General features: G+C 39.6%; 1 protein-coding gene across 1 annotated transcript in view; it reads left to right on the top strand.

Annotated features, from left to right (window-relative positions):
* The window catches only part of LOC124288796, a 318,833-nt gene that overhangs the window by 219,311 nt on the left and 78,108 nt on the right, over positions 1–21,414 (top strand). Inside the window, exons 21-24 of the mRNA XM_046725327.1 lie at positions 3,738–4,016; positions 15,991–16,146; positions 18,072–18,263; positions 18,626–18,781. Coding sequence (XP_046581283.1) covers positions 3,738–4,016; positions 15,991–16,146; positions 18,072–18,263; positions 18,626–18,781 — 783 coding nt within the window. The remainder of the gene's footprint in view (positions 1–3,737; positions 4,017–15,990; positions 16,147–18,071; positions 18,264–18,625; positions 18,782–21,414) is intronic.

The following is a 21,414-nucleotide window of genomic DNA, read 5'->3' on the forward strand; positions in this document are numbered from 1 at the left end:
ATTTCAATCCAGCATGTCCCTTTAAAGGTCAAGAACTTAGGCAAAACTTGCTTCTTCCACATTCACAACATCAGTAAAATCCGCCATCGTCCTGACCATGAAACTACAAAACTTCTTATGCAGACTCTCATCACATCACTACTGGATTATTGTAACTCCCTTTTCTTCAACATTCCTTTATCTCTGATCACAAAATTACAGCGAATCCAGAATGCAGCAGCAAGGGTTGCAACGCGCACACCACAAACTGATCATATAACACTTACCCTGAAGGCCCTCCACTGTCTGCCCGTGAATTTCATGATTCAGTACAAGATACTTGTTTTAGCCCAAAACTGTGTCTGTGATTAATCATCGTGTCCCTCTACAGAAGTCTTGTGAGGATATACCAACCAACCCGTTCTGTCGACCTTCTTCGCCTGTCAGTACCAGTCATGAAATCGTCAATGGGTGATGGAGCTTTCTCTGCCTCAGCTCTTCTACTGTGGAACGATCCACCTCTTCCTATAAGGACTGTCTCTTACAAACCTCAATTAAGACTTTCTTAATGCTATTCTGAATGACCTTTATTATATTTCCTGTACAAATTACCACTGAGCAAACTGTATGGATGGAGGAAGTTAGGCGCTATAGAAATGTATTATTATTATGTTTTTCAGATTAAGAATAGAATGTAGCAAAGAGGGTTCTGGTGATCCTGGCACAGTCAGGCTGGTAAGGTTCATCATCAGCTCAGGGCCCTTGCCCCCTCTACATGCAGCCCAGACAGCAAATGGGACTTCTCCCAGGTGTTACGGTTAATACTTGCCGTGACAAAAGGTTTAAAAGCAATGACCAAGCTACAATGAATGACAATAAAGTACAATGCAATTGAGTCACAAATCTAAAATATTGGGTCATAAATATGAGATATCAACTCACCAGTCTTGACATTTACAGTGAGAGCAGATATACTGAATGAAGGTTCTATGCAATGACAAAATTGAATGTTGAGCAACTCCAGTGAAGTCCGTGTGTGATTCCGTGTCGCACAACACAACAACAGTCTTATATAGCTCTTCCACAGTTCTCGAGCATTCTAGTAAAGGTAGGCAGCAGCACTATCCTCTCAGAACTTGATGGAAATCTGTGGAAAACTCCACGAAGTCAACACGATAAACAACCAGCCGAGGGAGGCAACTCTGAAGCGCTATCAAAAAGGCATACCGCTAAAAATACTATTGCCATTAAACATATATGATGCGAGATGTGACCCACAACCCACACTCAAAACATTAAACATTGTGACCCATGATAATTATCACTCAATCAATGGTATCACAAATTACAAAAAACACACTCTCGTAACACAGGAAACGCCGCCTAGTCGAACCTAGAACTTTCCGGAGAACATGTAGACTCCCCGCTCCCGTTTGAGAACCTAGGCACTCTCCTGATCTGCGCCAAGAGACCAGGAGATACCAATTCAAGGGCACCGAGAACAATGGGGAGGCTGATGACAGTATACTTGGGATGCAAGCAAGACATTTCAAAGCCAAGCTCCACATATATATCCTGCTTTTCGTGAATCTTGCCAATCACATTGCTGTCAAAAGGGACAGAAAATTCAATGATATAAATAAATTCATTGGTTTTATCAAGAAGGAATATATATCATTCGAAATTAAGAATTGAACAGATAATTCGTTGTTTTTTATCTATTAATGCAGTTTATGTGAATATATTCATTTTAACGATGATCCTGCCAATGTTCCCATATGGGAACAGTTTAACTTCAATTGAAACTTTTGACCTTAATTCCTGCATCATGATAAAATTTCTTTTGCCATTTTATACCTACATCAATTGTTTGTAAGGACATGCGAAAAAATATTTAAAAGAATGTAATTGTATTTGTGAATTTCTTGTAGAATGATTTCGTTTGAAAACTCGTTTATTGGCATTTTTGGACCCTGGTCAATTCTTCAAAACAAATTTCAAAGTATGATTTTAAAATGTTAGAACATTGACAATTATCTTAATAATATAGTCCAAAGGCATTAATTTATCTTTACGCAAAAAAAAATACAAAGCCTGTTATGACATGTTCCCATATGGGAACATTGGCATGAAAAAGGTTGATGACGCTGACAAATTTCTGACACATGAAAAATTTGAAACCACAAATAATTTAAGAAAAAAAAATTCGAGATTATTGCGCAATCATTAGTGCAGTTAAAGCTTTCCTTAAAAGCAAACAAATCAATTGAGAAAACATCAACAAACAATTAAACCCAAAGCAACCATATATCCTCAACCTTCTGACAATACAAAAAACTGGTTGTCAAGTTTATTACAGGGCTTTATTGGAAGCAAAAACAAATCGTAATCAACACTGTATGAAATGGAACGTTATATTAGGAAAAGAAATTGGAATTGCTATAGATATATCTTCAGTAACCCATGCCTGTCGTAAGAGGCGGCTAATGGGATCGGGTCGTCAGGCTCGCTGACTTGGTTGACACATGTCATCGGTTCCCAATTGCGCAGATCGATGCTCATGCTGTTGATCACTGGATTGTCTGGTCCAGACTCGATTATTTACAGACCACCGCCATATGCACTACTGCCTAAAAGTTAATTCCCCTTACACGCGTGTGCAACGCGTGACGGAACCCGTGTGAGTCGCGTTGGTCACTCATGTGGTATTGTAAAATTATTTTCTCCTGAGAGGGTACGTAAGTCCCAAAATATTCAAAGTAAATTTATACCCATTACTATATTTAATCGTAGGATATATGGTGTTTTAATTTATGGCTAGATTTTCTAAAACTGCTAATACCTGAAGGGATGGTGTAAATCCAGCTAGGGTCCATGCAGGTAGTAAATGTACTATAGGTCCCCATGGTCCCTAGTATGGTGAATATATAGCCTATATAGCCTGTACGTTTGTTGCGTTGAGTCCCATTCGGGATTCGAACCCACATCCTCAGAGTCAGACATCTAATCGTCAGCACACAAGATCAGCCGTCTCACCCGCTCAGACACCGCGACTTCCGGAAAAATGGAAGTCGGACAGCTGGTAGTCTAAGACTCTGAGTGTGTGCGTTCGAATCCCGAATGGGACTCAACCCAACAAAAGTACAAGAATCTGTACTTTACTAAGAATGTGTTATCCCAAATATAACATATGTTACATTTGTCTACTTTATAAAATGGTATTGTGTAATCATAGCTTTCGGCCGTGGGAGCCGTGCCAATTTACACTTATCAGAGGGGTACACAAAGTCCGCAGTCCAGACTACCAGCTGCCCGACTTCCATTTTTGTGCAAGTCGCAGTGGCTGGGCGGGTTAGGTGGCTGACTTTGTGTGCTGACGATTTGGTGCCTGACTCTGAGGGTGTGGGTTCGAATCCCGTATGGAACGCAACCCAAATAAAGTACTAGAATTTGTACTTTACTAAAAAGTGTAATCCCAAATATAACATATGTTGCAATAGACTAGCACCATAGTGAGTTTCAGGTTTGTGTTATTTGATTTAATTTAAATGTGCACATTCAGTTGAACGCAGAAAGAAAATGTCAAAGGTAACCTGCGTGTTTCTTTATTTTCAGTGTGTACTCACGTTACATCTAGCAACTGTCGAAACTTGGATGTGTGTTATTTTTAGTATATGTAGAAAACGTTAAATATTTAAATGGATATATTATCAGTTGACCCGCAGTACTCTGCCTTATTTTTTTTATTTACTTCACAGATCCAGTGACTCCACTCTCTGCAGGAATTAACTACACAGTGGTTTTTGACAACTCTGTGGTAACACCTGGCCTTATCGGCTCCAAGCTGCTCTCTGTGGGAAACAGTTTCGATTGTGTGAGAAGTAATACTTGTTCCATTCACATTGAGTCGTCAGTGTGTCATAAGAGTATAGCAAACTGCAATAAATTTGATGGTCACCACTACGGTTTTCTCACTGTCAGGCGCAATGTACCACAAGGACCAATTGATGTATCAAGAATTCAGAAGAGCACGAAAGGTATGATCTTGATATGTTAAAATTACCTTCATTGCATGATGATATCATTGTTATATGGACTTTACATTTTTTGTCTATTCAGATAAAACGAGTCTGAAACAAAGATTACTTACATATATATACACACACACACACATACACACACACACACGAATACTCACACATACATACATACATACATACATACACACACACATACATAACAGCTGCTTCGTCATATTTTACCAACGAATAGTAGAAGTTTTAGAATAAAATATATTGACCATAACCAAAAAATGTCTCCTTTCATGAAGCTAAGAAAAGGGTTGCAAGTTTAACTGCAGCCCCTTCAAGCATCACCTACACTTCTGCTGTCTCCCGTCCTCCTATCACTACTGCAACTATCTCATGTCAGACCGACCTAACATGGGTCATGTCTTCTCAGCCAACTCAACTCGACCCAACTCAACCCATCTCAGCCACTCCATCTCCAAAGCCAAAACTTCTGAATCACAAACACCAGAACAAATGCTAAAACCAGAAACAGAAACTTCGCGCCAAAAAAGGGGAAAAAAGAGGCCAGAGAAACTAAAGCAGCTCTGGCAACTGCCAAACACAAAACCAAAGGCCACCTCTCCTTCAGAGGTCCCCGTCGAGGTCCATAACTCCTTTGGCCCTCTGGATATGGAGGTAACTCGTTCTCCACCTGACACAAATAGGAGTTCATCAAACGCTTTCTCACGTTCACGTGACATGCCACCAGTGGAAGCACCATGAATCCACAAAACATGATTCAGTGGAATTGAAGAGGACTTAAGAATAATTATAACGAATTACAGTCATTGATTCAGGACTTCAAACCATCCGCGTTTTGTCTCCAAGAAACCTACCTAAAAAGGACTGATAAATTTGACATCCGTCGGTACAGTTCCTACCACTCCTTTTCTCCTCCCGGTGTAAAAGCTACAGGAGGCACTTTTATCCTGGTGAGGCAGGGCATCCTCCATAGCCCTGTTCCACTTAACACCAACCTACAAACTGTTGCTGTCCGCATGACTCTGAACATAGGGTTTACACTATGTTCACTCTATCTTCCTCCCTCCTCAACTGTCCACCTATCAGATATTCAGAACTTGTATAATCAACTCCCAAAGCCATGCATAATCATGGGCGATCTGAACGGACATAACCCTCTATGGGGGGAGTACTGATACAAATAATAAGTGAAAGGTCCTTGAAGATTTCTCTCCAATAATGATCTATGCATCTTCAACGATGGATCAAACACCTATTTCCACCCTGCCACTGGAACATACTCTGCACTTATCACTATTACTTACGGATTCTAATCTCTTAAACGAGTTTGAATGGTCGGTCCACGATGACCTTTGTGGAAGTGACCACTTCCCAACTATTCTTACTCCTTATTACTTCCGCGGATGAACCACCTTCAACAAGATGGAATTTTACTAAGGCCAATTGGCCATTATTCCAAACTCTCTGCTCTGAAAAGCTTATACCGGACAACTTCAGGAATGTTCCTGATCCCATGGAACTATTTTCTGATATCTTAAATACTATTGGAGACGAAACCATTCCTAAGTCCTGTGCAACCCCGCACATACGCAAACCATGGTTTGATACAAACTGCAAACAAGCTAGGAAAAATAGGAAGAAAGCGGAAAAATACTTCCGTCAACATCCTACTGTGCACAACCTGAATGCCGTTAAAATGACAAATGCCAGGGCAAGACGTACATTTAAACAAACTAAACGCCGGTCATGGAGGAAATATGTGTCCAAAATCAACTCCCACACACCCATGTCCAAGGTGTGGAACATGATTCAACAGATTAAGGGCAAAAGATCCAAATCTGGTGTTCGCCATCTCAAAGATGGTGACTCCCTTTTAACCAATAAAGTTGAAATTGCAAACAAACTTGGCGAAACTTTGGCAAACCACTACTCCTCGTCATACTATAACCCCAAGTTCCAGAAATACCAAATCCAACAAGAAAAGAAATCAGTCAATTTTAACTCTGATAATGGTGAGGATTACAATGAAACGTTTTCTCTCCATGAACTACGTACTGCCGTAGGGCAGGCTCACGACACTGCAGCAGGAGCTGATGATATTCATTATCAGCTTCTGAAACACCTTCCTGATTCAAGTTTGGAAACTCTACTCAATATTTTTGATGACATTTGGACAACTGGCAACTTTCCTCCTTCGTGGCACAACGCCATTATCATCCCTATACCAAAACCTGTCCGGGATATCCCGATCCCTCAAACTACCGTCCTATATCACTAACTAGCTGTGTTTGTAAAACCATGGAGCGCATGGTCAACAAACGATTAATCTGGTACTTGGAGACCAATAACCTCCTTAGTGACCTCCAATGTGGTTTCCGAAAAACCCGAAGTACCATTGACCACCTGGTGCGTCTGGAATCTTTCATAAAAAATTCCATCGTCAACAAACAACATACCGTATCTATTTTCTTCGATTTAGAAAAAGCATACGATACATCATGAAAACATGGCATAGTAAAAGATTTACATGAATTTGTATTGAGGGGCAGATTACCTCAGTTCATATCTCAGTTTTTAAACAACAGACAATTTCAAGTACGGGTAGGTTCCACATTGTTGGATTATTTCCACCAGGATCAGGGCGTCCTTCAAGGCAGCATCCTGTCTGTCACCCTTTTTAGCATCAAAATTAACAGCCTCACTAACGTCCTGAACAGTTGTGTAGATGGGTCCCTTTTCGTGGACGATTTCAATATTTCATGTCGTGGTACGAACATGCACGCAATAGAAAGGTAGCTACAACTCTGCCTTAACAAAATCCAAAAATGGGGAAGGGATCGGATTACCCTCCTTCACTTGTACAGACCTTTCGTTCGCTCTAAACTAGACTACGGCTCCATTGTGTATGGTGGAGCCTGCAAAAGCAATTTAGAAAAATTAGATTCTATCTGCCACCAAGGCCTGAAGCTCAGCCTGGGAGCTTTAAGGACCTCTCCGGTAGACAGTCTATATGCAGAGGCTAACGAACCTTCCCTTGAACAACACCGCATTAAACTTTCACTGCAGTATATCACTAAACTACGTTCAAATCAGTCCAATCCAGCATACAATTGTGTTGTCAACCCTCTCTATGAAAACTTGTTTCCTAAACTGCCAAGCCTGGTTCCACCACTTGGAATAAGATTTCAACCACACATATCTGCAGCTAAAATTGATCTCAATAGCATAGCACCTTACCGACTCCTGTTTTCACCACCCTGGCAGATGGTGAAACCACAGGTCGATCTTACCCTCAATAAATTCAAAAAGCCTGAAACAAATCCCTTGATGTTCCAGCAGGAATACAACCAGTTACGTTCCAAGTATGACACCCATAGATCCATTTTCACAGATGGATCCAAGGATGAGGTCCAAGTCGCCAGTGCTAGTCATTGGATCTAAGACTGTCTCCAACAGTTCCATTTTCACTGCCGAAGCCAAAGCTATCTTTTCAGCTTTGACCTATATTAAACAGCAGAATCGTTCCAAAAACTTCATCGTTTTCACAGATTCATTATCTTGCCTTCAAGCACTTCAAAATGTTACTTCAAGTCACCCAATCATTCTTGACATTTTAGAACTTTACAACGACCTCTCTACTGGCCAATGTGACATCGTCCTCTGCTGGTTGCCGGGTCACGTCGGCAAAGCAGGTAACACAAAAGCCGATGCTGCAGCAAAAGCAGCTCTTGACAAGCCCTTATCTCCACTGCTGATCCCGTACAGTGATTTCAAACCCACTATCAAAAGCTATACTCGGGATCTCATGCAAAAACGATGGGACACTCAAGTAGGAAGAAATAAACTGTATGAATTGAAGCCAACAATTGGTTATACCTACTTGGGTTGTCAGTCAAGACGTGATGAGGTAATTTTACGACGATGTCATTGGCCACAGTCGGTTTACTCATGACTATCTGCTGAAAACGGATGGGGATGGACCCCCCATGTGTGTCTCTTGCGATGAGGTTTTCACCATCAAGCATATCCTGCTTGAATGCGTGGACTTATCGTCTGCAAGGGACTCACATTATGATGGAACAAATTTGAAAGATCTGTTCTCCCGCGTGAGCGCTCATCTGATAGTGAACTACCTGAGGGAAGTTGATCTGTATCATAAATTGTAACTGTGAAATGTGACTATCATAAATTGTAACTGTGAAATGTGACTAACAAATTGCCTGCCTTTAAATTTGTTGCTATGACTTTTTCTGCTTTTAAATGACAATGTAATGTATATATGTTTTTGAAATAAAACTCATTCCGAGTATGCACTTACAATGTTTATTGATGCAAACTTGTTGTCGGCTGTAATAATGCCGATGTGACGCAAAACCTAACTCAACAACTCAACTTAAGCGTGAGTCAAAAATAATACCCAAGAACTTGGCCTCCTTCACAACTTTGATGGGTGTGCCATTTAGAGATAGTTCTGGGTCTTTATGCGGTTTGTATTTACGGCAGAAATGTATACAATTAGTTTTGGATTTAGAAAATTTAAAGCCATTTTTGAGACACCATTTATCTATCTTGTTTGAACACAACTGCAGTTGTCGTTCAATAGTATGTATATTTTTACTGCAACAAGAAATATTAAAATCATCCACAAAAAATTACCCATCTATTGAATCATTTAAAACCTTGGATAAACTGTTTATCTTAATGCTAAACAGTGTGACAGACGAAATACTGCCTTATGGGACACCCTGACCCTGATTATAATTGTCAGACAGGGTTGAACCCACTGTGACTTGAAATTGTCTGTCATGTAAAAAGTTGGATATAAATTGAGGCAAGCGGCCCCGTAATCCACAATCATGTAAATCTCTTAAGATAACATGTTTCCACGAAGTATGCTTTTTCTAGATCGAAAAAGATCGACACTGCATGTTGTTTATTAATTATGGCATTATTAACAAAAGATTCCAAACGCACTAAATGATCAATTCTGTTTTTACGGAAACCACATTGTATATCAGTTATTAGGTTATTGGTTTCCAAGTACCAAACTAATCGATTATTGATCATGCATTCCATGGTTTTGCAAACGCAGCTAGTGAGTGAAATTGGTCGATAATTAGAAGGATCGGTATGATCACGTCCAGGTTTGGGAATTGGATTATTTATAGTTATAGCATCACGCCATGAAAAAGGAAATTCCCCACATGTCCAAATACTATCAAATATATGTAAAAGTGTCTCTAAACAGGATTCTGGTGAGTGCTTCAGGAGTTGATAATGCATGTTATCAGCTCCTGCAGCAGTATCGTGAGCTTGGTCAAGAGCTTTATGAAGATGAATAGAAAATAATTCATTTTGTCTTCCCCATTGTCGTGTTGAAATTAATAGGTTTCTTTTCTTGTTGCTGTTGATATTTTTGAAAGTTAGGTACATAGTTAGAGGAGGAAGAGTGCTTTCACCTAGTTTATTTGCAATATCTGAAGTATCAGTTAATAATTCATTTCCATTTTTAAGGTGGTGGATGCCAGATTTAGAGCCTTTATCTTTGTTTTTTTTGGTACCATATTCCATACCTTGGACATGGGCGTACGTGAATAGATTTTTGATACATAATTTCGCCAAGATTGACGTTTATGTTGTTTATAAATACGCCTAGCTTTGGCTTTTAAGATTTTCAATTTGTTAGCGCAAAGAGTGTCAAATAAATGCCTGTCAGCTTTATAAAAATTCCATTGTGATGACGGAGGAACATCAGATGGGGACACAGGTTTCAAAATACAGTCAAATCCCGATGAGTCGAATGCCGGTGTCTCGAATATTATGCATAACTCGAAGTACCTGTCGGTCCCGACCATTCCCTGTTATTGTTGTCATCATTTGATTTCCGGTTACACGAATTCGTCTCATAAATACACACGATGACTCGAAATGGAAAATTGGTCCCATGAGATTCAAACAACAGTAATCTTGTATACATAAGCCGAAGGCACTCAATGAGAAGTTAATTGGTGTTACTAACTGAACAAACCAGAGCGCTCGCACCTTTCCGCTATTGTCGGGTGAGTTCAAAAGGCAGATTAGTGATTTTACGGAAACGGAAGAATTAGCACATGACATTGAGTTAACTCAATCAAATCGGTTGCGTTATATAGCAGCTTTCTATCGGTTATTACTATTCATGATCTGTACATCATGGCTGAGTGCTAGTATTGAAATGTGTTCTCATTTATATACTGTTTGTTTCCATTATCCATTATTATCTATCATCTATGTCGCCTAATGTATTGTTGTGCTATATTTAGATATGATGCGCTGAATAAAGGAAATGTTCAATATTCAATCATCTTTTTCTACCCTCATAGACATACCTATGTCTCGAATACATCGATAAGTCGAATCTATTACTTGGTCCCCAGCGATTCGACTCATCGGGATTTGACTGTAGTTGGAAAGTGGTCACTTCCACAGAGGTCATCGTGGACTGACCATGTGAATTCACTCAACAAAGTTGAATCTGCAAGTGACAGATCTTGTGATGAATATGCACCTGTACCAGGATGTACGTACGTTTTTGAGTCATCATTAAAGATGCAAAGGTCGTTATCAGATATGAAATCTTCGATCACTTTTTCTTTTTGATTAATATTTGAACTTCCCCATAACGGATTATGTCCATTTAGGTCGCCCATGATGACAAAGGGTTTAGGGAGCTGGTCGCACAATTTTCGGAGTTCAAGCTTCTGAATATTTGAAGAAGGTGGAAGGTATAAGGAACAAAGTGTGAAGGTAATTTGCAGTGTAAGACAAACTGCTACAGCTTGGAGGTTTGTGGTCAGGGCAATATGACTGTGAATAACACCCTGTCGCACCAGAACAGAAGCACCGCCGGTAGCTTTATCACCCGGTGGAGAAAAAGAATGAAAAGAATTATAGCGTCTTACATCACAATTATCGGTATGTTTAAGGTACGTTTCCTGTAAACAAATAGCTGATGGCTTTATATCTGTTGTTAATAACTGCAGTTCATGGAAATTATGCCTAAGTCCTCTGCAGTTCCATTGAAGAAGACTGGAATGGCTCATGGTGGGTCTATAGGTGATCTCTCACGTGAACGTGAAGAGTAGTTATTACTACTCATACGGTCTGAAGATGGAGTAAAATCCATCTCGAGAAGGTCAAGAAAGTTGTGTAGATCTACTGATGTTTCAGTAGGAGTGGCAATCTTAGTTTTAATTTTCTTATTTTGTTTTTTCTTTTGATTTTTAGACACTTCGCTTGATACTTTTATTGGAGCTGTTGTTGCAGTAGCTGGTGTAAACTGAGATGCTGGAGAAGTGGAACATTGTTGACTGTCTGAATAATTCGTGTGACTGTTAGATGCTTTGGTAATAGGCTCAGGGTGTTCCGTTTTCGCCCATGTCAAGTCAGTTTGACATTCAATTGATCTAGTAGAGGAAGTGCGGGAAACAGCAGCAGCATAGCTTTGTGTTGAAGGAGGTAGCCGGCTAGCGACAACCTTTTTAGCATCTTGAAAAGAAATATTGTTTTGACATTGTACAGTCAAAACACCCTTTTCATATATCCAGGAAGGACAAGATTTGGAAGATGCGTCATGTTGACCCTTACAATTAACACAGTTCAGTTCTGCTTTGCAACCAGAGCTTTCATGATTCCCTCCACAACGATGGCATAGAGATGGACGATTGCAGAATTTGGAACCATGTCCAAATTTCTGACAATTGTAACACCTGAGTGGATTGGGGACATACACCTCCACTCCGATGTTAAAATAGCCTGCCTTAATGGATTTGGAGATAGCCGTTAGCGAAAAAGTGAACAAATAAGTATTTGTGGGGATAATTACATCTCCATCTCTTCTCATGAAACGTTTCAATGAAGTCACATGTTGTCCAGAAAGTTCTTTCAGTATTTCTTCCTCAGTCATTTCCGCGAGACAACAGGCTCTGTCGCGGATGATCCCTCGACTGGAATTTAGAGTTCTGTGTACTGAGACAGTGACTTCAGTATTTGCAAAAGTGGTACATTTCAAAAGATTAATAGCATGTTGTCGTCGGGCACACTCTACCAAAAGAGAGCCGCCTCGGAGCCGTGAAACATTAGTTACTTCACCACAAATGCCTTCAATTGCTTTGCTAATAGCGAAAGGGTTGATTTCAAAGGGAGTCCATCTGTTGAGTCAACGTCAATGAATCGTGCCCTGGAATTTGAATTTTGAGGAAGAGAAATATCATCAGATGACAATATCTCAGCATCCAAACGTCTGTTCTTTTCACTGCGAATAGACCCAGAATGATTGTGAGCCATGGTGATATAAAATTGATTCGACAGCCCTGCACCATGGAGTGTCAACGAGGATGGTGTCTAACTGCATCGGGTCTCCAGCATGCAAACACCAGGGATACAGGGATGTTATACTCAAGCAAATATGACTTGAATAGCTACATTTGTCTACTAAGTTAATTGTCAGGGTGGTTCTGCCCATAACAATAACTTAGAGACATACATCATTCAGTGGTCAACATCGCCAGATTGGCCCATGAGCCACCGCCTTCTGGCATAGGACTCTGGGCAAATTTCAATAGCACATTTTATTGTTGACATTCATTCTAATCAATCTCAATAATGTTGAAATTACACAATTTCAAAATGAATGTTTCCATGCGCAGGGCACGGCATGACAAGCCGATTGATAGAACCGGGCCAGTTCTACCACCCGTCCAGGTGAATTAAGGGGCGAAGTGGTGTGTTGGGCAAAAGGAACACGGTTCCAGGATCCTATTGCCCTCAACCACCAGAATCCCGTCCTCCACCGACACAGGGGCGCAACCAACGGCAAACGGGTTGGTGGACCAAATATGCCCCCGGGTCCACAACGGGGGGTTGAAGAGCGCTTAGCGTTACCCAGCACCCACCACGAGGAGGTGGCTCTTCACGGGTGCCCCCACTTAGTGGGATTGTAAATATTTGTATTGTGTTTGTATTTGATTAAAATGGCATTACATGATTATAAGTTATATACTAGTAAGTATCATTTATTTATCTGTAACTGAACTTATAACACTAATCATCTGCTAAAAATGATAAAAACGTTAAAGAAACATTATGTGACTATAAGTTATATATATTTATAATTTGTTCATTTTCGTATACCTGTAACTTCATATATAACATGAATCGTATATATTTTTGTGAATTTTGTAAAATGAAATAAATTGGCAAAGTGTTGAATCCCCTACTAATCCCCTTTGTTGCACCATTAACTTTAATTAATTGCTTGACAATGAAACTGGCAAAGTGGGAGGACACCACATTCTTAAAGTACGACTTTACAAATGCCAATTTCTTGTTGATGCATAGAAGGGAGTTTCCATATTTATTCCCACACCGTTATCAAGATAAAAGTTACTACAACCAGGTGAATAGAAGTATATATGCATAATGACAATCAGCAAATTAACAGATAATCTAGCAAGTAGCACATCGTTGGATGGGGGCAGCGGGAGAGTAAGATCAACAAATTGTAAAGAGGCTGATTGGATGGTAATTGAACAGCTGATTGACAGATTCTAGCTGTAAATCAACTTCAGTATGACAAAGTCGAAATCCACTCCACTGTCAAAGTGATGGAAGCAATCAACATTCAATCAGCTTGTTTAACCTGAACGATGTACATCGAAATGCCGCTCTATTCAATAAACAGGGAGTTGTTATCACTTAAGTGGTATGTTTCATTATGTATCCCCATACTGTTTACTGCAGTATAAGTGAGATCTGATTCAGTTTGCGAATGACCAAACTTTTGAAGATGATATAAGTTCTACTTTAGTAAACCGCATCCCAATAATCTCACATGATGACATGAGAAATGTTACTGTACCAGTTCAGTTCGTTCTTCAAGTGTTCCAACCAATATAGTCATTATGGTTACAAAGGGCCTGATTTTAATACCCATCAAGTTAGATGTTATATATGAGTGTATGCACACACATTCAAACAAAACATACGTAATTTGTGAATTCTGTTCAGACGAAAAAGAAATATCTAATTTGATAAAAACACTACATGAATTATCTTCCCTCACTCTGAGAGGAGCATGGCATTATTCGTTAATTTTTAAATGATTTTATCTGCATAAAAGAAGGGATTATAAAAAATCTGGAGCAAACTTCCGCATACTACCAGTTCACCAACATTGCGACATTGACCATGGAATCATGTTAATTTCAGTCTGATTTTAATGTCATAATTATGCGAGGTTCCTCATTCACATTCATACAAATTGACAGAAACAATATGCAACCAACCAATTTCAATACAATACAACTTCCACCACCTGTGCATATCACTGTTGACGAATCTCTCAGGTGTGTTAGAGCGATAATCACATCGCGAAATGTTTAACAAACCTACAGCTCAGCAGATTTAAATAACTTACATTTTTAATAAAAAAAGCAAGATTTATGGATGTCAACTTCTTTACTGTGAATAACACAACGTTTCGGAGCGTATGCTTGCTCCTTCATCAGGTAAAAATCAGGTCACAATACAGAAGTTGACATCCATAAATCTAGCTTTTGTTATGCATTCCACTTCTAAACCCCCTTCAAAGATGTAACTTACTTCCACAGGCTTCTTTGAGAGGCACTTTACTTGGCTATAAGCGGATTAGGGTTAACAGTCCAGTGCTTGCACAATTATAGTCTGTCAAGTAAGTTGTGTTCAGTACCCCCTCACCACCAAGGTCACTAGCCGACCACACTAAACACAGTTCATAATGACACTGAACACAGTTCATAATGATTAGTCAACTTAGTCATTAAAAGTAATCAAATATGAGATGATCGAGGCAAGCGGTTACAAAACTGCACAATCTGGTGGGATTGTGAATGTGATTATTGTGTCATATGAAACAAACAATACACTTGTATGTATTTATGTGTAATGCACAGTGCACAAAAGTTTATATATCCTGGTGTCACATTTAAAGCTTATTTATGTATTTGCTGATTTAAAATTTCATCATAATTGTCAGACAATTCATTTTTGTATATTTGTATACATGCAATATTGTGTATGCATATGATTTTACATGCGTTATTAGTAACATTACAAATGTCACCATATTTTCAAATAACTTAAATTCGTATATTTGCTATTGCTGTATGCAATAAACAAAATGTGATAAACATTACTGTTTACCAGCAAGCGCTGGCATACAGCTTTTCTACAACAAACTATAGCTTTAACCCCCATTGTTGTAAGGATTAGTAGTCAAGAAATTTCAATCTCAAAACAGTACGTGCAGGCAAAAAGAGAACACCCCGAAGCTTGGAACTCCTTCCAAAAGCCGTCTTAACTGACTTAACTCACTCATGAATTAACAAGGCAGTCATGAATTAACAAGGCAGTACGCCTTGTTAATTTGTGAATCGTAACTGCCTTGACTCACTCATCAATTAACAGGGGATTAGGCCTTGGGGCGTGCAAACTGCAATCATTTCCAATCACCCACTTATTATCTCCCCTTGTGGAAATTTTTGGAAATCTCATATTTCCAACATTGGATATGTCTTGGAAACATTATCTTTCCAAAATTGGAAATGTCTTGGAAACATCATCTTTCCAAGACATTTCCAAGCTAGTAAATGTGGACTTTTTTTCCAGTGTTTAGTGCCTATCGTCGACTGGTTTTAATCTTCAAAATGTATTCATCTTCAATTTATAAAATGTTCTTGTCACCATATGGCTGAGATATTGCCGATGTGACGCTGAATATCAACTCACTAACTATTATGTGTGCAAAACATTTCTTGTCACTATATGGCTGATTATTGCTTATGTGACTTTACGTTATGACTCACTCACCCGCTTACTACTTATATATATTATTATAATATTTACCACGGTATCATTTTGTATAGTTTGCTTTTCTTTGCAGTAATGACATACTTAGGACCGCTGTTTGCAACATGGAACGTCTTCACCCATACCAGTGACGAACCAACAATGACTGAACGCAGAGCACTAGAAATATCAGTTGTCAACGATTCACTTCTAGTACACCCATATGATCATCCATCATTGGCATTTGAAGGTGCTGTATTCTACCACCCACCCCACACACCACCCCTATTAACTGTTGTCAGCCCAGTTCTGGACCCACAGCCCTCACAAAAACACTAAACACCAAATGATGTCCGACTAAATGTTTTTTTTGTGGGTGGGGTTGAGGGCTAGAGATGGGGTGCAAACGCTCAATAACATAAGGGTGTGCGGTTCCAGTTCTCTCATTGTTTATACTACTATGATACTTGTCATCTTTTTTTTATTTAAAAAAAAGGCGTTCACTACCATTTCAATTATTGAATACTAGACATTTGCTAAAGGAGTAGCAGTACCATCAATAAAAAATTACATCGGGGAAACAATTCATTTTTAATCTCCTACCAGTTCTTTGGTTTTGGTAAGGAATGCTTGATGGGCTTGTTTTCTTCCCTGTTCTATGAACTTTTTCTGTTCTGACGGCACTAGGCAAAACTCTTCCTCTGATATTTTACTATCGGATAGTGCTGTTGAGACATGATCTTCAATGCTATTTAACTCTGTGTTGGCTAGAACACGAATACTATCATGTTTTAATGCTTTCTTTTGTATCTAACGGGATCGGGTGGTCAGGCTCGCTGGCTTGGTTGACACATCTCATCAGTTCTCAATTGCGCAGATTGATGCGCATGCTGTTGATCATTGGTCAAGACTCGATTATTTACAGACTGCCGCCATATAGCTGGAATATTGCTGAGTGCGGCGTAAAACTAAACTCACTCACTCACTGTACTCACATTGCACTATCCTTGATATATCAACCTTCCACAGTGTCAACGAGCGAGTAGTAGCATTCCAGCCCCGAGGTCTATCCCAGATGTCAAGATGACTATTCGAAAGGTTCAAGGAAGCGTCTTTAATATGGCGTCTACACAATTAGTTTGTAGCATCACTTGAGTCACATAGGGGTTGTTACCAATATCTCACATCTCTCACACTTTTGTGTCTGGTGGGAAATAAATTTAAGGACTATTCCAGTTAGTCCAGAGACCCCTGCCACTATTTTCATACCGAGTACATTTCTGGTGTCCCATGCCATGATATTGCTGGAATATTGCTATAGGGGGCGTTAAATCATACTCACTCACTTACTCACTCCACATGGAGTACGATAGGCTCGGCTATTATAATTGACAATAAGCTAACACCAGCTGCACCAAGCCCCATAAAAGTGAAGTGTCAACTCCATCAAGGGCATTCACAGCTCTATGGTACTTTTTACGTGAATCACACTCCTTTTCTTGTTGGTGTTTCAATTCACTTATTTGATACAAACAAAATCTGTCAACGCTTTCTAACTTTTCGGATACTTCATCTATTGCTCGGTATAATCCGATGTTATAATATACTTTATATAACAGTGTTCAAATGGTTCTCTGACAATCTCTAAAGAGTATACTTAAAGTTTATTAGATATATATTAAAAGGTAAAAATAATCTTAGCGAGAGTTTAGTCATCTTTCATTTTATCTGTTATACCTTGAGAAGATACAAAGACAGCGTGAGAGACAGAGAAAGAGAATGAATAGGTTCTAATTTTATCATATCCCACCCCCAGATTCACATACCATTTTAACATGATAGGTGACCAGTCCCTGAAAGATTATCTTGTTAAGACATATTATTTCATTTCTTGTACATGTTCATACCACACACATACCACCACCACCACCACCACACACACACACCCTTCCAACACACCACAGCATACTCAACTAGGAAATAGTACACGAAAATTGGACATGTGCAAAACTTGTGACAGTCGTTCACATCCTCTGTCATGCTGGGAGGTATTAATGACATTTTCGTTGACGTGTACGAACCATTCCCAGATCGCTGCTTGTTAAACTTGTGTTGTGCATATAGTTTATAATACTAGAGGGGTATCCTGCAAAATGTGATTCCGTTTGATTGCAGTTCCAGGTCAGTTTGGGAACATCCTGAGAACTTGGCACTCACTTGATGACACGAACTGGGAGGTTAGACGTGAAAATTATACAGATTTCTACATGAACGTAGACCAGCAGCAACCCTTAAAACCATCATTCATGTCAGCTGTACAGATGATGACGTGTCCAAAAGGTGCCATCCAAGGTGGCGTGTTTTGTGGTAAGTAGTGATATAATTGAATTGGCATAGTTTGTGTATGTTGTAAATTGTACTGGGAAAAGAAGGAGGAATAAAGGATAATTTCATTGAAGAAAAAAAGAACTGATATCATGCTGTTTGTGTTTAGATACTGTGCATTACTTAAGTAATTATTACTCGCTTACATGGCAGGCTCAGCTAGGCTACGTCTCAAGTCTGAATATGGTAGATTATCATAATTTCAATTTGATCAATCAGCTGTGAACATTGTCCATGTTCATCCCAAATTAGACTGTTTGGCACGTCATCATTGTTCTCAGAAAAAGGTTTAGGTACATTAGTTTGGATTTACTACAATATTCACACCTACCTGTCCATTTCAGTCAAGTGCCCTCCTGGAAAGATATTTGAAAATAAAAAGTGCAAGGTATGTCAACATGGGTTCTATCAGGACAAATCTGGAATGTCATCTTGTCATGCATGCCCTGGATTCAAGACTACGGAACTCAAGGGAAGCCCAGACATCTTGCAGTGTACAGGTGGGACACAGCACGTTGGAACAGAACCCAGAACCGCATTCATAGCATAAAGACCACCATGCGTTGAGGACAGTGTATGGCAGTAACAGTGATGGGATGGCTTTGTTAATTTAGTCCTGAACAACCTGATGCATGTAAGGCGCAAGGGATGTAAGATGGTATTTAAACGTAATCAGTTAAGAGAAGAATCTGAACAAATTAAGCTGGTGCTTTCACGTTGCGTGATGTAACATGATGTAAGATGTTTAGTATATATAGTTGACCTGGGTAAAAAGCTTTTGGGAATCGACAATAACCTAAGTGAACTTTCTTTGAAAACCGAACATAAGTAATGATTGATTACTACTCAGCTTTTTGCCATGTGTCGATACATGTTATCGTGTCCCATATGCGAAAATCGTCCCATCATGCTCATGATCTCAGTCACTGGATTGTTTGGTCCGTTTCCAAGTTGATTGTTTCCAGAACGCTGTCATATAGGTGGAACTTTGATGAGTGCGACGCTGAACAGCAAACAAGACTTACATAAATATATGTCGATAATAACGTGGAATCTCGTAACAAATTTGTTGCGAATGTGTATACAGTAATGAGTTTGCACCTTTGATGTAAGGCATGCTTAATGATTAGATTCGGTTGGATACTGACATGTTGTCTCAAAGATTCCTGTCTTTAATGTACTTGCGGTAACCGCAGTAAAACTAATCAATTATTTATAAATAGGTGGGAGCTTGATTCTGAAGGATGAAGCGGCAGCAAGAGGGTCACCTTGTTTCAGTGGTTGACTATCATCACTTGTTGAAGTAGTTGTTTGAGTGAGGGAGTTAAAATGCAAAGTCACACCGGCAATATTTAAACCATATCGTGACTAGAATAGGTATTTGTACACTATGTATGTTTAAACGGTAAGCATAAAGCAACCGATGGTAATGTTACAAGTTTTAGCATCTAATGGTAGTATTTATACATAAAGACATAACGGCAAGACTAGACATGGCAGGTTCATATACGTCATGGAGTAAACCTTCGAAAAGTCATCATGGGAGATATTCTTGTAAATTGAACAGGACAAACATTGACAAAATAATTAAACATTGCTCAACAGACTCATTTCTGGCCTATAATTAACCCATCAGCACTTTTGCCCAATCCCAAAATACCTGGAACTGATAGTTCCAGTCAAAGTTCTAGGCTCAAGACAGGCAACAGAATCAGTCAAACAATATTCCCCTGCAAAATCATTTCCAATAAGGAAATCCACACCTTTGATAGGGACAGCATCTATACTACCCTTTAAACACACACCTTAAACCAACCCAGTAAGTCAGTCAAATTCACAAGATTTGAAGAGGTCAACCGGCGACGATGGCCGTCGTATTGGCCACAGCAGATACACACATGACTATTTATTGGATGGTGAAAATCCTCCGTTTTATATTCCTTGTTATGAAAGATTTACGGTAAAGCATGTCCTGCTTCACTGTGTTGATAGTTCCATTACAAGGGATATATATTGAAATGTCCGACCAGTAACGGATTCTTTACTGAAGTTGATGTACATTAACCTTAGTTTTGAAAAAGCAATAACTTGATTAAGTTGATAATTATTTTTTATTTCGTATAGTAATTATTGAGTGATTTTTAATTTGTTAGAATAAAAAAAAATCTTTGTTGGTGGCAATACCTTGAAAGGGGGTTGAAGTAGTGTAAATGCTTTCCGCCTTGAGAGGGTATGTAAGTCCCGTTTCATGCAAAGTATTTTTCATCCTCTATGTTTTTAATCGCAGAATATATTTTCGTTTAATAATTTAGCCAAATTGGAGTACAGTCGCCATAGGGTGAAGGGATTGTGTAAATCTAGCTAGGGTCCATGCAGATAGCAAAAGTAGTGTAAATAGAAGCGATAAAACTTTTTCCACATTTAGAAGAAAGCAGAGGCGATTGTACAAAAGTGACAATATCATGAGTAAATATTTGTTTCAGTAGTATTACAGCTGTACGATGGTATTTGTAATGGTGCGGTCCCAGATCGTCCTTGCGCTAGTCGACCCTCTCGACCTGAAGGTCGAGCTGGTTGAGTTTCAGAACGAGTTAGATGAGCTAGGTCGAGTCAGGTCGAGTCAGATCTGGAGCTTTTGAATTTTTGTTGACATGTCAAAAGTTTTCCCCAGTTCAACCTCGACCTTCGGTCCGAGAATGGGGTCGAGACCAGGTTGAGAATAGGTCGAGGTAGGTCGAGTTTGTCGTGTTGAAGGTCGAGCTGGCCTGACATGCCGATCTGTGTTCGTCTTAGAGTCGATCTGTACTCGGCCTCGACTCGACCTGGAGTTGACGACTCGAACTCAAATCCACCTAATCACGTCCACGCCGACCGCATAGATGATCACAATCTTCCCAATTGTTCATCAGAGCCAAACAGCTGTCAGTGGTAGCACACCCTCTCCACACCAACCTACTGCCACCCAGTGGCCCACCCTGAGCACACACCCTCTCCAACACTGCACAAAGCAGCGGAACAGCTGGTACATGTGTATCTTCCCCAGCTTTGACTCCAGTGCTGCAGCAGGTATATCTCTGAACCTGCCAAGCGGTCTCTTGGACCCTACGCACACCTCATAGTATCAGTCACATGT

This window comes from Haliotis rubra, unplaced genomic scaffold (genome assembly GCF_003918875.1).
Source record: "Haliotis rubra isolate DU_JTF1 unplaced genomic scaffold, ASM391887v1 Scf425, whole genome shotgun sequence".
NCBI classification, from domain to species: domain Eukaryota; kingdom Metazoa; phylum Mollusca; class Gastropoda; order Lepetellida; family Haliotidae; genus Haliotis; species Haliotis rubra.